The following is a 16,942-nucleotide window of genomic DNA, read 5'->3' as shown; positions in this document are numbered from 1 at the left end:
GGATCTTTAAGGGTCATTTATTTATGGTATACCTGCCTTTACAATAACTGTTGGAAAGTACTAAGATTGAGTTCTGTTGGAAGCCCTCCTTTGGCAAGACCTAGGCATTTCTGTGTTTGTGTTCTTTAATTTATTTACTTAACTATTTCTGAATTTCCTATTTTTTATTAATAACAGTTATTATTCTATTTATCTTAATTAGTAGTCTTCATTGACTCCTCCCTCTCTTTTTCTTCTCATCCTGTCACTTGACTTTGTCCACAATAACTTTCTAAACCATTGCTTCCTTTCTCTTCTCTTTGTTGCCACCCTAGTTCAGGCCCTTTTATTGTCGAGCTATTGCCAATACTTCTTTTGGGGGGTGAGGAGCAATTGGGGTTAAGTGACTTGCCCACAGTCACACAACTAGTAAGTATCTGAGGCCAGACTTGAACTCAGGTCTTCCTGACTTCGGGGCTGGTGCTCTAATCTACTGTACCACCTAGCTGACCCCCTATATTTCCTAACTGATATTGCTGCCTTCAGATTTCAACCCTTCAGGTTCATCTTTCAGTTTTCTCAAGCAAAGCTTTGCTCTTACTGTTTTCTATTTGAAAATCTTAAGTGTTAGTTTGTTGCCTATAAAATAAAATTGGAGCTCTTTATTTTTTATTTTGAATTTATATTCAAAGTCCTCTACATTCTGGCCCCTACCTATATTCCTTGTATTTTTTTCCTATTACTTTTCCATGCTTCTGGTAAACTGGACCATTTGCTATTCCTTAAATGTTTACTTCATTTTCCCACCTCTGCATCATGTTTTTACCTTGAATTTGGGTTTCCCTTTTCCCTTCTGTTTCCACCCATCACAATCTTACACATTTTTCAGACCCCATCTTAACTGTTGCTTTTCTGGTAAGGCATCCTTTTCCTTGATCTTCCCCTTTTTCTTTAGATAGAATTTTTCTTTCCTTTGACCCTCCATGGCATTTTGTACCTCATAGTTTTCTAGTTCTAGAGCTGAAAGGGCCCTTAAAGATCATCAAGTCCAAATGCCACCCTGTTCACCCCCCTGCCGTTTTAGCATTCTTTTTTTTTTCTTTTAGGAAGGGGGAAGGTAGGACTGTTGGGGTTAAGTGACTTGCCCAAAGTCACACAGCTAGGTTTTTTTGTGTGTTTGTGTTAATTGTCTGAGGTCGGATTTAAACTCAGGTTCTCCTGAGTTTTTTTTTTCTTTTTGGAGAGGGTAAGACAGGGCAATTAGGGTTAAGTGACTTGCCCAAGGTTACACAGCTAATAAGTGTTAAGTGTCTGAGGTCAGATTTGAACTCATGTTCTCCTGACTCCAGGGTTGGTGCTTGTAGCAGCAAGCACCCCAAGCGTCCTCAGGGTTTGCCGCCACCACAGGTTCTTGGATCTGCTTTGTTAAAGGAAAGCAACTCAAAATGGGTTAACAAGCTTACTTTAATCAGTCAGACATATATCGTTTACCTTGTTCAGGGGAAAAAAGGTCAGCACCCCGAACTTCAAAGCATACAGGCAGAATTATCAAGACAGAAACAGATCAAGTAGACAGATTTCCAAACTGTCCAACCATTACATCCATACCCAGTCAACATCTGGGTTTCCACATCTGGGTTTTTCAAAGCCGGGGGACTCTCAACAACGGCTTCCCAGAATTCAGATTAAATCACAGAACACTTCTCAAAGTGAGTCCCAAAACAAAGCTACACATCAGGGCTTATATAGCCTTCTCCTGGCTCAGAGAATGTAACAACCTTATTGACTCACTGGCCAATCAAAAAGTATCTACTGAAAAACAAGCCTCCCTCCTCAGGCTTCTGGTGCACTTTAGCCTAGGGGCAGGGAAGATCTCCCAAATTTGCATTCCCATTACAGTGCTCTATTCACTGTACCATCTAGCCACCCTTTTAGCATTCTTTCTATTGAAGGAAAATTACAGATGAGATTTTATTTCATTTTTACAGAATAAGTTTAAACGTGAGGAAAAAGCAAATGGGTGGAGGATTGACAAAGCATTTCGTAAGTATTCTAACTTTTAAAAAAATTCATGTTATTTAGAGAGCTCTTTAATAAGCTTTATATCCTTATTCACTTTATTTCAGAGTAGACTTTTTTGTTATTGTCATGCTGGGGAGATGTGGGCACTGCTGGAATATAGCTGTGTAGGAGGGTCTAAGCCCAAAATTCATAGTGAACAAAAAAGGATCTGGCACATATTTCAGGCCTACATAGAAAAATCATTTCCAGTTAAGGCTGGTTGGAGTAGACAGATAGATCTGCTTCAGATCTAAGGAGGTCTATAAACATATGGTAGAGTAGACATGTACTATATGTGGGCTGATGGAGAATCCAGTCTAGGAGGTGGATAATTCAGTCTAGGAGATCGAGAATTAGTAAGGACTGAACAGTGATTGTAGGGCTTACCATGGCTATTTGATTTCTTTCCTGTTTTCTATTGCCTGGTACATATAAGTGTCTGAGTACATTTAATCATTGGCATAAAAAGGTCAGTGGAATGGAGGTTATCTCCCCTTTGAGAAAGGAATGGTGGTACTAAGATCACCAGGTCCTAATATCAGATTTGTTTTTCTTTTTTGTATATATGAATGTTTATTATTTCTCTTACATGCTATTTGATTTTTAAGTTTCATGTCTGATTTGAAAATTTATCTAGAATTTTTTTTTCTCTTTGAAAGTAAACCCCACAGGAAAACTACAAAGATGTTAAATATTTAAAGTGTTTTTTATTTTACTCTAACCTTTTAAGTTTTTATCATGTTCCTTATATCAAAGCAAATCATGTTCATGAGGAATGTATAATATCAATATTGAATGATTATTAAAATAATAGCGGACAAGTTTGTAAACTTGGAGTCTTAATGTAGTTTTGTTTTTTTTAAAGCAATTGGGGTTAAGTAACTTGCTCAAGGTTACACGGCCAGTTATTTCTGGGTGTGGTGCTAAGTATCTGAGCCCGGATTTGATTCCCAGGTCATCCCGACACTGGAGCCGGTGCTCTTACTCACTGAGCCACCTGGCCGCCCCTAAGCAATTGGGGTTAAGTAACTTGTTCAAGGTTACACGGCCAGGTGTTAATGTAGCTTTTTATAAGTCAGGTCAGTAATGCAGTAGGCCATTATTATAGTGTTAATCTTAAGGCCTAATGTGAGACATTTGGGACAGGTACAGCAATGGAAGTATACAAGTAGGGAAGTCTAGAACCTTGGTCACAATGATTTTCAGGCCATGGCAGGGGGAGGAAATGGGCAAGTCTTTTGGAGAGCTTGTCCTTAGACTTGGAACCCAGGTTCACTAGCTGTGCATTACTCATCCTAGTTGATGTGTATGATGGCTGTAACCCTATTTCCTCCACCTCAGGGCAGCTGTGTAAGGAAGCAAACATATATTTTAGTCAGAAGGAGCAGATTTTTCACTCAGGCATACTTGATTGGTTTCCCATCTCTGATGCAGCAGGAAAGTAAATGCCTGGTCTAGGCCCTTATTATATAAGCATGAGATACCAATGTTTCTAGTAGAGAATATTGAAGTTTTCAGAAAAGGGCCAGGTTTGGGGTATTAATTGGACAAGGTAGAGTAAGGGAGAGTGTTCAGAGCAGAGGCAACCTTAGAGGTCTCAGAGAGACCTGAGAAGTCTTTTGTATTATTAGAAATACTGATTAATGGTATTAGAAAAAAAAAATTGGAAAGAAAAATCTTAAGGTTTTTTAAATATATGCTTAATTTTAAAAAAATTCATGTATATTGAGACAGATGAATGGGATACTTCTCCTCCTCCCCTCCTCCCAACCAGGTCCTTTGGGAATTTAGAATGTTGTCTAGGATGAGACCTAGACAGCCTGGCCTAACTTGGTCCTAAACATTATTTCCATTTGAGAGCAGTGTTGCTAAAAATCTTTGGGCTGTGGAGCAGTTCAGCAGGACCAAAGGCCACTTTCCGTGACTACCAGATTTAAGTTATGGAACATGTCTGTTAAGGAAATTACTGTCAATAAAGGATCATTGACTCATTAACAGTGGACTTTGGAAAATCATAGCAAAGAGGACAGGTACTGTAGGGTTAAAGATGAGCAAATGAAATGTTCTGATTTCTCCAAAGAGGAACAGAAAGTTGATTTTTTTCACCCTAAAGACCTGTGTTCTTTATTTCTATACCTTAAAAATTTTAGAATTATTTTATTAAAGGAATACTTTGTGAGCTTTTTTTTTTTCTTTTTTTGGAGAGGGGAAGGTAGGGCAATTGGGGTTAAGTGACTTGCCCAAGGTCACATGGCTAGTTTTTTGTGTTAAGTGTCTGAGGCCAGATCTGAACTCAGGTCCTCCTGACTCCACGGCCAGTGCTCTATTCACTGCACCACCTAGTTGCCCCCTACTCACCCCCTACTTTGTGAGCTTTTAAAAAAGGAAAACTGATAAGCCAGCCCTTATTTTAATTTTCGAAACTGGTTGAGAAGGGAAAGTTTATAAATATAGTATACCTGAATCTAGACATCATTTGATAATGTTACATTATGTCTTTGTGGAAAAGACGGAGAGATAGGGCCTCATTGATAGTCAACTGTATTTATGGATTTAGGTCAGGAGTAAAGTTAGCTTTTAACAGAGCTCCAGGAATTAGTCCTTGGTGGCAGTTGTAGAAATTTTTATTGGTGACTTGTTTGAAGACATCAGTGCTATCTATGCTTATTTAATTTGAGATCCACAAATCGGGAAAGAATAACATGTTAGATAGATAAGGGAATATGTTGGGTGGCAGAGTTCAGATCTCAAAAAGATCTCTAGGACAGAGGGAACAAATCTAATTAGTTGAAATTTAATAGGGATAAATGTGTAGCCCTCCCTTCGTTGGGCTGCATAATTCACACTTGGGGAAGATGGCAGCAGGTTGTATGATTTAGGATTTTGGTGGACTATGAATTCAATTTGACCTTTAACGTGACAGAGCAGCCAAAAAAATGAACACAACCCCAAGCTACCTTAGTCAAAGTATATGTAGAACATCATGTTCAGTTCTGAGTGCCCTGTTTATTGGGGGGACATTTATAAGTCAGTGTGTCTGTGGGGATAACCTGGAGGATAAAAGGACTGGAGGCCAAGCCATATCAGTTGAAGGAACTGGAGATGTTAAGCCTGGAGGAGAGTTATGTTTAATAGTTATATTTAATGGGAAGGTTGACTTGTTGGGATCGGCCTTGTTCTGACGTTGGCCTCAGAAGACACAGATGTGATAAATGAATAAAAGTTTTTGAGAGACAAAATTTTGGCTCAGTGTTCAGAAGTATCTCCTTAGGGATTAGAGATACCCCAAAGTAGAATAGGCTACTTCATTAGGTAGATAATTTCTTACTACTGGAGGTCTTTAAGCCGAGGCAGGATTACCCTGTGAGGAATCTTATACAGAGAAATTCTGTCCAGTTTGGGCTAGGTGATCTCAAGACTGTTCCAACTTGGAGATTTTGTAAAATTTGTCACAGTTGAAAAATATGTTAATTTGGTACAGTAGGAAATGATGCATTAATATGAGGAATTAAGAGGAACATAGAAAGATTGATATGAACTGATGCAAAAGGAAATAAGGAGAACAAAAAAGAATGATACAAAGTAGTCATTATAGCAGTGTAAGTGAAAAGATCAGTAAAAGGAAGTCAGCCAGTGAACACATAGGAAACATCAGCACAGGTAACAAATACATCTTTTGCCTTGTGGCAGAAAGAGGGAAGACAGATATGACAGAATACTGTATGCATTGTCAGACCATGTTTCCTTATCAATTATTTTTCTTTATCATAAGGGAGGGTTCTGTCAGGAGGTAGTGTTGAAATGACTGATAGGAAGAAAAAAGTCATCAATACAGTATATTTTTAAGTTAATTTTTTTTTGATAGATTCAAATCTATAACAGAAAAACCAACATTTTTCAAACCTACACATTTTTAAAACCGGCATACTTTTCTGTGACTTTTATTTTGCATTTAGTCTAATTTTCTTATTTTACAGATAAGGAACTGAAGCACAGAGAGGTTGACATAAGGATATTGCAAATATCAAAGTTGGGATTCAAATTAAAATCATCTGTTTCAATCCGTTTGCAACAGAGCATGTGGGGAACTTTTGGAATAGACTCATAAAATTATACATTTTAGGGATATTATGGGCTTAGTCCTAAGACTGACCTATGATGTCCAGTATTAATGACTTGATATAAAGAATTCTCTCCCTCCTTCCTGCCCCTCCCCTATACTTTTGAGAAGGCAGACATATGATATCACTTATATATGTGAAGTCATCCAAAACTTTTCCTTATTAACTGTGTTACAAAAAACCCCAACAACAATAAAAAGAAAGAAACATAAAGAAAGTGAAAAAGAATTTTTCAGTCTGCACTCAGAGTTCATCAGTTCTCTCTTTGAAGAAAAATTTTCATCATGGATCCTTTAGAATTGTACTAATTGTATTAATCAGACTAGTTAAGTCTTCTACAGTTAATCATTGTTACAGTATTGCTAGTGTGTGTACAGCATTCTCCTGCTTCTGCTCATTTCATTTTGCATCATATAAGTCCAGATTTTTCTGAAACCATCCTGCTCATCACTTTTTATAGAGTAATAGTATTTTGTTACAATTATACACCATACCTTGTTTGGCTGTTTCCCAGTTGATGGGCATCCTCTCAGTTTCCAATTCTTTGCCACCACAAAAAAAAGCTGCTATAAATATTTTTGTGCATATATAGGTCCTTATCCCTTTTCTTTGATTTCTTTGGGGTACAGACCTTGTAGTGGTGTTTCTGGGTCAAAGGGTAATAAATTTCTTGAGGCACTAAGTTTTTTCATATGCTAATTTTGCTTTTTTAAGACTAGCCTCTAACCAAACTACCCACAGTAATTAATATAAAGTGTCAGAACTGACAAAGAATTTGGATCAGGATATTTTGTTGTCCTTTCCAGATCTACCAGTAAATCCTTGGGTCCTTACTGTGATTCGTTTAATGCCATTGCTTTGGATACAATCCTTGATGGTTTGCTATTCCATTCATTTGTCTACTGTTCCTAGTGCTGCTTAAAGGGATATAATAATAATATTAATAATGGTGACAGTAGTTGTTTGAGTAGTAGTAATAAACAATAAGTTGCATTTATGTAGTACCTACTATGTGCCAGGCACTGTGCTTTACAAATAGTATCTCATTTGATCTTCACAATAGCAGTAGGAGGTAGGTTCTTTTGTTATTAGCACTTTATAAATGAGGAAATTAAGGCAAACAGGTTGAGTGTCTTGCTCAGGGTCACACAGTAAGTGTCTGAGGCTGGATTTGAACCCAGGTTTTCCTGACTTCTAGCACTCTAACCCCTCTGCTAACCACTCTGCTTATTTTTGTCATTATGAGGTGATAGTAGCAGGAGGATAGGTGGATCTGGGTAGGCTTTTTGGCATGCCCTCAGGTCATTAGATAATATATTTATCCTAACTTTTAGGATATTTTGGAAATCATGACCAGAAACGTTTTTTACGTTTTATTTTGGACAGAAGAGAAACGCCCCTTTGACTTCGATTTCTTTGCTCGTTTGCTTGAGAAGGTCCTTGCAGAAGAGGAGAAAAGAAAACAGAAAACTGTTAAAAATCAAAATACAAAAGAGAAGAAGTCTTCTAAACCTCGAAAAAAACAAAATGGTATTATAAATGAGAGTATGAAATAATATTGATTTGGCTGCATCTTTATTCTCAATAATACTTGAGGTTTTATAGGTAATTCTGTAAGTTGGAAACATCAGGATCAGAGCATTCAACTAATGGGTGATTGATTTTTCTTCAACTTCATAGTTATTTATGAATAATAATCTGTAAATGTTACACACACACACACACAATCTATTCTATAGTTGCATTCTAAAAAACCTGGAGTATGATGGTTGTTATATGCTATCCATGTAGGCCTATGTAGTTAACACCATATCATAATGCTGCAGTACTGATTTCCAGTGTAAAAGCAATCTTTAATTATTTTGTATTTGACTCTAATTATTTTTTAACAGAAATCTGATTTCCTTTACTTTAAGAGATCTGTTTTATGCCATTAATGCATTTGAGTACCTTTGGCACCTCAAAGGCAGTTTTGGTTTTTTTTTTTGGAAAATTATTTCTACATAAACTTCTTGATCTGTAAGCATATTTAGATTTTTCTTAACTGTATCCTTTAAGTCCTCCTTACATAGTATATACTTACACACACACACACATATACTTACATAGTATATACTACTGAAATAATGGAATTATAGGATCTTAGAGCTAGGAAGTTATTTAATAATCATTTTACACCTGAGGAATTTGAAGCTGATGAACTCAGGTGACTTCACCAAGGTCAAACCAGCTAGTTAGTGATGGAGTTAGGGTTAAATCCAAAGGTTTCTCGAGTGCTTCGTCTTCTTTATTGTCTCTGTCTTCGTGGAAATAGTGCTGAGAACATCATACTTCATTTCACAGTATATAATTCTTAGCTATTTTTCACTTGCTACCTGTGCTAAATTGGAAAGAAATAACATCAATTCTGCAGTAATAAATTCTAAAATAATTCTGTTAATTCTGATTTACTAAGTTCTTTTTAAAACTTTCTCAGTTCATAGGATCAGAGATCTATGTCTGGAAGAAACCTCACTTCCTTGTAACTTGTTTTCTATGAAGATTACTCTTAAGAACAGGAGCAAGTTTCCAGAATGTTTAAATACTGTTCACTGTTTTGACGTGGAGAAAATCTGGTTTAATCTCCATTTGTCCTCTTTCCCCTTTTTGTACTTTTTATACTCTTTACTTCATTTTTACTTATGTTTATTTCATTGTTTTGCCTTTATGTCTTTTCCTTTAAAGTTGGCTGTTCGCCTGTCTGAAAAAAAATTAACATTTGAAAGTGAAGATAGAAAATTTATAGATATTTCTGTTTTTAGTGAATAGAGTTGCCAGTGGTGAAGTGAATGATGATCCAGATGATTCTCTGAATGCTAGAATCTCAGGCATGGAAGGAACGGAAATGGCTGCTGAGATGGTTGAGAAAGAGAACGACCAGTCTTTGAATGTAACAGGACAGACCATAGTAGAGTCTGTGGTGAACAGAAAGAAACGGAAAAGGAAGAAAAAGGATGACATTGATGAGCGAGAAACAGAGAGCCTTTCAAAGGAGGCCATTGGCCCCTCAGACACTTGGAAAGGAGAGAAACCCAATAAAAGTGAGTGATGGTTTATAGCAAAGGTTATTCAGTACTTTTTGTGCAGCTGAACTTTTCGATTATATTTTGCTTTTGAATAATCACTGTCAAATAATACTTATTAAATGCTGATTTTTTTATTCATAGTACTGTGTCTAAGTGACTTACTGTTTTGACAGAGATGCATTGGCATGAGGAGATGGTTTCTATTGGAAGCATAATTACACTTATTAGAACTCGCATGTTTTTCACCATTGGTTTCTGTGAGGTTGAGGTGGGAAGGTGAAAGTACTAGATATAGAGTAAACCTTGTTTCTATCCTCATGGGTTAAAAATTTGTATTGTTAAGATGACAGATGAGTTAAAGGTAAGTGAAAAAGGAGTAACAGATCATAAGAACCATTATAATTTGGTCACTAATTTAACTAGACTTGGTCCATCCAGATGCATACACAGAATAAGTGGGACTGGGTACTACCAGGTAATAATGCTAACAGCCTACAGTTATATTGTTTGTTCTTTTTCGTTTGCAAAGTGGTTGACATGCACTGCCTGTTTGTGTGCATTGCCTCCTAATAGTCCTTTGAGGTAGCAAAGTATCATTCTTATTTTACAGATAAGGAAACTAATGCAGAGACGTTACATGATTTATTGATAGTGATGTACCTAATAAATAGCAGAGCTGTTACTCAAAAGTTGTGTTTTATGACAAGACAACTAATGCTCTTTCCACTGTCCTTTAATATCTGCTTTCAGATTTTAAGGGAGTCCTGGTAGGGTGGTTTGCATGTAGTCAGTGATAATAAAAAAAAATTATTTATTGAATCAATCATTAAATATTCAGTATTTTCCAAATTATAGGCTTAGAAAAAATTTTTATACTCATTTGTTAAAAAAAATATTGAGGGACGGCCAGTAGCACAGTGGGTAAGAGCACTGGCCCCAGAGTTGGGATGACCTGGGATCGAATCCGTGCTCAGACACTTAGTTCCCACCCAGAAACACCTGGCCGTGTAACCTTGAGCAAGTTACTTAACCCCAATTGCTTAAAAAAAAAAATTGAAAAATTTTTCACTTCATGCATTTCTAAAATAACATTCATTTTGTATCATTGTTTGTTAATAGAGAAGTGTCAACTTTTGGTAACTGTAACAAATTGGGATGAATGTAATAAAGACTTGGAAGTTTCCACTTTAGAAAACCTAGATGAGATTGCTTGCAATGAAAATGATAAGAATGAAACTGAACACATCTCTTCAGCAAGGTAATTTTAATACTTTTCAACAAGTTCACTGTCTTTCTAGTTTTCTTGGATTATGCCAGGCTTATAGGCATAGTTTTTTATTTAAAATAATTGTATGGTGAAATAAAATCTGGTTATTTCAATGCATAGCCACCTCCTTTGAAAAGCAGGAGTATTTGATAGAACTGTAATTGTTAGCTCTACTCCTCCAAAAATATCTCCTAGTATTTAATCTAGAAGGGGACAGCACCTACCACCTGGAATTTTCTATCAGTTAATACTCTTTTATATGGGTTACAACTAATGCCCACCAATGGCCAACTCGGTAAAATCCTATTTTGGTTTGAGTCTCTTAAATTAAAAATTAGATAAACACTGATTTTTGTTTGTTTGACTTGTAGAAACAACTTTATTACTTTATGATCACCCACTACACATAATGCCAACAACTTAACCTTGAAAGGGCTAGCTTCAAATACTTTGTATGTGTAAATTTGTACTAATCAACCTCATATAGGTAATAATTTTACATTTTGCTACTTCCTAGGGTCTCTCTTGAACAGAGCTTGCTTGTGTTAACTTGTAGTAGTGACTTACTCTGAAGATGGATTTTTTTCAGAATATACTTAGATAAACTTAATTTTTCTTTGCAAATAAGTTTTAGGTGTATTTTCCATTCAAGCACATATACAGGTTGCCTTTAATAACCTCAGTTTGTCTAATCTTAATAGTTAATTTAATTTTCTTCCTTTCACATCGTTTGTAAAGCCTATGTAAATTTTTTCTAGTGATAGATATTGTTTTCCTGTATTTTTGAAAGAATATTACTGTTAGAAAATAGGCATAGTATCATAAATTGAATTAATTAGAAACAACTTTGAATGTTATTCACTGAAAATCATGTGCAAAGAAACTATAGGAACAAGACAGTATCAAATTGAATTTGTTAAGTAATATGTGAGATTGCCTTTTCAAGTATGAACTGCATACTTCTTAGAATTTCCTTGCTGTAAAGACTTCTGAATATCTATGCATGCTAAAGTATATCACATCTCTTTCACCGTGCATTTCTTCTTCAGTAATCAAGATGATAATGTCGAATCAGTGGCAGCAGTTGAATCCTCTGAACCAGAGGTTTTAGATTTGTCTCCTTCAAAAACCAAAAGTAAAGAATTGACTCAGATTGTTCAAATTGACAGCAACGTGGGAGAAAAAATTAGTGATACTAATATTAAACTCCTGTAAGTATCTTTTATAGTTGAAATTGTAGGAGGAAGAGAAGTGGTGTGTTGAATGTGCATTTCATTTCCAAGGGTTAGATTCAGTGCACTTTCCTTTTGCCATTAAGTGAATGCTAAAGACATATGGCATTGTGCCATTAGCTCTTTATCTTTAGATACTATAGAATAGGTGTATGATTCCTAGTAAGTTGCTGATTCTAACAATGCCTCTATAAGAAATTAAGTCACAAGTGTCAGGGTTTTCATTTTTACTTTTTCATGGGTTTTGTAGGACTGAGAATATCATCCGTGTGGTCATTCTTTCCATATTAGCGCATATCCTTTGAAATATTTTCGTCTTTTTCTGGTTTTTCAATATTGCTGCATTGTTTCTCTAGCAACATACTAGAGACCTTCCTCTTTTTAAATATCTCAGTTATGCTATTTTACTATTTGTTCAGTCAAATTTTTTTTAACTAGATAAGCAGCTTTCACCCTTTTCCACTTATATGAGACTGTATTTTTTTATACCATTTCTTCCTTTCAGGCTGTTGTTGGTTACAGACACGGCACAACTTAGTTATGTTTATAATACACCTTTCCATTTGCCATTTTAGGGATTTGTGGTGTTTCATTGTTGTAGCCATGTAACATCACTGGGGAATTGATGTAGGGAAGGAGCAGGGCTTTTGTGGGAGTCCACAATTTAAGACCCTTGAAAACCCTTTGCAGTTTCCCTGAATGTGGTTCATTCTCTTCCACACTGTACTCTTGGGTCAAGCAGTACCTCTATTGTTGCTCTGTGTGTGTTTGTATTAATTTGATACACTTCTTGTCTATTTTTGATGCATTAATTTTTTTTTTTTTTGCACATGGATGGTTAGACCAGTCTCTTGTACTGCATGGATTTAACCAAAGAGGATTTGGGACTTGATGTAATTTAGAGGCTGTCTACTAATAGGAGATATGGATAACCTAATATTAGTGGGGACTTCTGGTTACCCCATTATCCATTCATCTGATTAAAGAAGTAGAGGCTATAAATCATTGATTAAAGTCATCTTCAGTGAGCATCTTTTATAAACTCTCATGTGCTTAATCATCTAAGAGTCTTTAAAGCTATATTTTTTCATTGTAAATTTAATGAACACTAAAAAACAGAACATTTCCATATAAAAAATAGAACAGAAAGAGGGATTATGTATGAAACCATAAATACACCTTTTTTTAAAAAAAAAAAAGTATGTTATAAATTCAATATGCTACTGTCATGACTGTCTTGCTCTTTGGATTTCTCTCTGGCCTTTTGTTCTTTTCGTTGCATTTTTTAAGGTATTTCAATCATCCTCCATTATTTCTTTTTTCCTTTTTTGGAGGGGGGAGGGTAGGGCAGTTGGGGTTAAGTGACTTGCCCAAGGTCACACGGCTAGTTTATTTTTTGTGTCAAGTGTCTGAGGCTGGATCCAAACCCAGGTCCTCCTGACTCTAAGGCTGGCGCTCTACTCACTGCACCACCTAGCCGCCCCCTTCTTTTTTTTTTTTTTTTTAAACTATCATTAGCTACCAAATGCTTTTTTCACAGTAACACTGTGACTGAGGTAATGTAAGTATCATTATCCATTTTGTACCAGTTAGAGAACAGAGGTTCGAGGATGTTAAGTGATCTGATCTGAGTCACGCAGGTAGTAAGGATCAGGTCAGTGACTCATTCTGTAATCTTGTGCTGCTTTAAAACAAGACCATATTTCAGTAGGCTGTCTCTTTTATAATAACTTTGTTTTTAGCATTATTTTCTGTAATTACATGTCTTTGACCATACTCAGACTCTCTAGTTTGAATATAGTTTAAACATTATGCTTTTTTTCTTTTTAGGGAAGCTGAAAAAGCTGATACTAGCAAACCCAAGGTGAGAGGGCGTCCCCTCAGGCCTAAACCCAACTTGTTAGGACCATTTGGAAAGAAAGCAGAACCTGCTGAAAATAAAATTGAAGTAGAGAGCAAAAATTCGTTTCCAGAACTTCCAGGAAATGTTGAAAAGGTATGGAATAGGGAGATACTAAGTTGAAAATAAATTATAAATTTTTTTTCCAAATGGTTGATTAAAATGCGTGAGGTATGACTATGGAGTAATACTCTATATTTTTGAACTACTGTGCTAGAATTTATAAATCCAAATGATAAAGTTTTCCAAATGAATCACTATATTTAATCCATTGATATTTCCATTACTGAAGTAATTTTTTAAATGCTTTCCCAATATCCATAATGTTAGCAAATATTTGTCCTGTGAAGATAAATATGATTTTTGGAAATATCACAAAATAAATTTGACTGAAGTCTGATAAATGAATGTGTAAAAATGAATTGTGATGGATTACATGTCTCAAGTGGAGATGTGCCACGCTTAAAGGAAATATATTTGTTATAAAGCTTGTGAACTTTTCCTGAAAACATTTTTGAATATGTACTTCTAAGAATGTTCTTGAGAAATGGCATCATCATTGCCACCCAGCCCGGAGGATCACATAGAGCACTGAAGCCCAGTATCTGTGGTTTCATTTCCAGATTGAGACTATATTAAACCATCTTCCACCCACTGCTTTTCATTAAGTAACACGTGGCCTTGTGTTACTTAAACTCCGCTTAGGCATGAACTACGCTGCTAGTGCCCACCTTATCCTCTTCAACTCTTCCTCACCCATGTCCTCTTCCATAATCAAGCCTCCCTTGTTTCTGGACTTCTTTCCCTTATATTTCTGGTCTTTTTTGATTCTCACCAAAATCTGTCTTCCCCAAGATGTCCCTAGTTCCCTGGCCTTTGTCTCTAGCACTGGCTAGACTTTCCTTCATACCTAGTACCCTCCAGCGTGTGTGTGTGTGTGTCTGTGTGAATCTAAACAATCCTTGCTTCTGCACTGAAAATTTCAGACGTTACCTTTGTCACCATCACTTAGCAGCCTCTTCTTTGAAGTGGAGATGACTGAATAATTTTTTTGCCCTGTATAGTCATGGTGGCTGTTCTGTACTGGCCATCAAGATATTCTTCTGCCTTTCTCAAGGAGTTCAGCTTTTGGATCACTGTCTTCCTCACCTCTTCAATTGTCTTCTTATGCTCTCCACTTCTTGTCCTTGTCCTGGGTGTCCCAAAAGTATTAGTGCAGTTTAAAGCTACTGAGCTTAATATCCTGTACTAAGGACTTCAGCATTCATACTGATGCTGCCTTAAATTTCCTAACCTCTTGATTCCTCAGTTTTCCCATTTCATATGACCTCCCTACCACCTCCATCATGAAGAGGGGTGCTCACAGCTTGGATGTCATCCTTGGTCAAAAACTCTGACATTTCTTCTTTTTCATAATCTTTTGTCATTCTGTCTCTTAGGCTTTACTCCTCCTAAACCTATTTGTCTTCTTTGTAAACACCAATCCCTCTTGTCAGGCCTTTATGCCTGTTCTGACTTACCTTTTTTCCTTTCCCATCTTCAGCCCTATAGCTAAACATTTCAGTTGTACTCTTTCTAGTCTGATACAGAGTGATCTCTTACTCCTTGTTCTGACACTGTTCATCTCTCGCCCAGCCATGGATTATGCTCACTTTCTTCTTCTCTTCACTTGCTGCTGAATGGAGCTGTAGAAAGTCAAACAACTATTTTGACTGGGTCCATTACAAATATACATTCTTCAACCTTGAGTAGGTCCTCTTTGTAGCTGTGCAATTTTCCTATTGCCCCTCCCTCCCCCAAAGTATTCCAAACCTTTTCTCTCCTCAAACTTCCCACATCTTCCCCCTAGTCTTGAAGAATAAGGACTTTCACACGCAGTTTTTTGGAAAATTGATGGCATGTGGGCTCTTTGTCTTTCTCTCATCTCAGAATCCTTTGATATCATCCCCTCCTCTCTCTTTTCCTCCTCTCTCTGATAATAAATAGTCCCTGCCAAGACCAACCCCTCTGCATGTGCCCATGCTCCCATCCTTTTCCATTTTCTTTATCAAGTTGCTGTCGCTATTATTCTCTCTATCTTCACCATCTCCCTCTCTACTTGTTCTTTCCACATGACCTTTAAATACATTCATTTCTCCTCTAACCTTTAAAAAACCTTCATTAAGGTACACATCATAACTTCTCATTTTTTTCTTGAAGAAATTGTATGCACCCTTTACCATCATTTCCTTTCCCTTAATCTCCCCAATCTTTTTTTTTTTTTCAGTTGATAAGCATTTATGTTCTTTTGCCACTGCCTTCCCTCCATTCTCATTGGGGAAAAAAAGGAAAAATGAAACCTGCCTTATGGGCATCATTTGCATTTTTCTAATTATGAATGATTTAGGGTATTTTTTCATATGGTTGTAGAAATCTTAGGTTTCTTCCTCTGAGAACAAAATTTCCTGTTCATATACTTTTACCATTTATTAATTGGAGACTCAGTCTACCTAAGCTTTTTGTTGACGTCTTCTGATCTCATCATTCAACTGAAATGGCTCTCTCCACTGTTACTAGTGATCTCTTTGTTGCCTGTTCTGACTGTCTTTTCACAGTCTTTGTCCTTGTTGACCTCTCTAATGTATTTGACACTATTGACTGCTCTCTCCTCCTGGATATTTTTTCTTTTCTTGATTTTTGTGAAGCTTCACCCTCCTCTCTTCTTTTTGGATTCATCATTATCACACTCACTAAAACTTTGTGTGTTCCCCCAAAACCCAGTTCTGTATCTGCTTTTTCTTTTACCCGCTTTTGGGGAGCTCCTTGGTTTTAATGAATTTGACTCCTAAATCAGTATGTCCAGTCTTAGTGTCTTCCCTGAACTTCAGCCTTTTACTTATTTGATATTTTAAACTGGATATCCTAGGGGTATCTTGAACTCAGCGTGTCCTAAGCAAAGTTCATGATTTCCTCCCTTACTTTACCCTTCTTCCAGATTTCTCTATTTCTATCAAAGGCTCCACCATTCTTCCAATCTCCTAGCTTGACAATCTTGGGCTTATTTTTATCTTTTCACTTTTCCTCACCCAAAATATCTAATCATTTGCCAAATTTTGCTACTTTATCCGTCCACTAAATCTAGCACATCCAATCCATTCTTTCTTCTCACCCGAGTAATTGGTCCTCTCAAGTTCACCTCTATCTCAGTTTATCCTCTATGTAACTGCCAAAATGACTTTCTTAGGTACAGATCTAGAAATGTTTCATTCCCCTTCTCATTAAACTTCAGGATTCTCTGTTGCCCCTTACAATCTTCCCCCAACCTGTCTTTCCAGCCT

The 16,942-nt window shown here is 36.5% G+C and overlaps 1 protein-coding gene across 2 annotated transcripts in view; it reads left to right on the top strand.

Annotated features, from left to right (window-relative positions):
* The window catches only part of BDP1 (BDP1 general transcription factor IIIB subunit), an 89,537-nt gene that overhangs the window by 26,473 nt on the left and 46,122 nt on the right, over nt 1–16,942 (top strand). For both annotated transcript variants that reach the window (XM_069084992.1, XM_069084991.1), the window contains exons 8-13: nt 1,968–2,022; nt 7,548–7,691; nt 8,963–9,241; nt 10,346–10,484; nt 11,543–11,704; nt 13,556–13,721. In XM_069084992.1, coding sequence (XP_068941093.1) covers nt 1,968–2,022; nt 7,548–7,691; nt 8,963–9,241; nt 10,346–10,484; nt 11,543–11,704; nt 13,556–13,721 — 945 coding nt within the window. The remainder of the gene's footprint in view (nt 1–1,967; nt 2,023–7,547; nt 7,692–8,962; nt 9,242–10,345; nt 10,485–11,542; nt 11,705–13,555; nt 13,722–16,942) is intronic.

Source organism: Petaurus breviceps, unplaced genomic scaffold, assembly GCF_028583685.1.
Source record: "Petaurus breviceps papuanus isolate PSGF00001 unplaced genomic scaffold, PetGlider_PUasm1.0 175, whole genome shotgun sequence".
Taxonomy (NCBI): domain Eukaryota; kingdom Metazoa; phylum Chordata; class Mammalia; order Diprotodontia; family Petauridae; genus Petaurus; species Petaurus breviceps.
The sequence above is the reverse complement of the archived record's forward strand: the minus strand, read 5'-3'. Positions and strand labels throughout refer to the sequence as shown.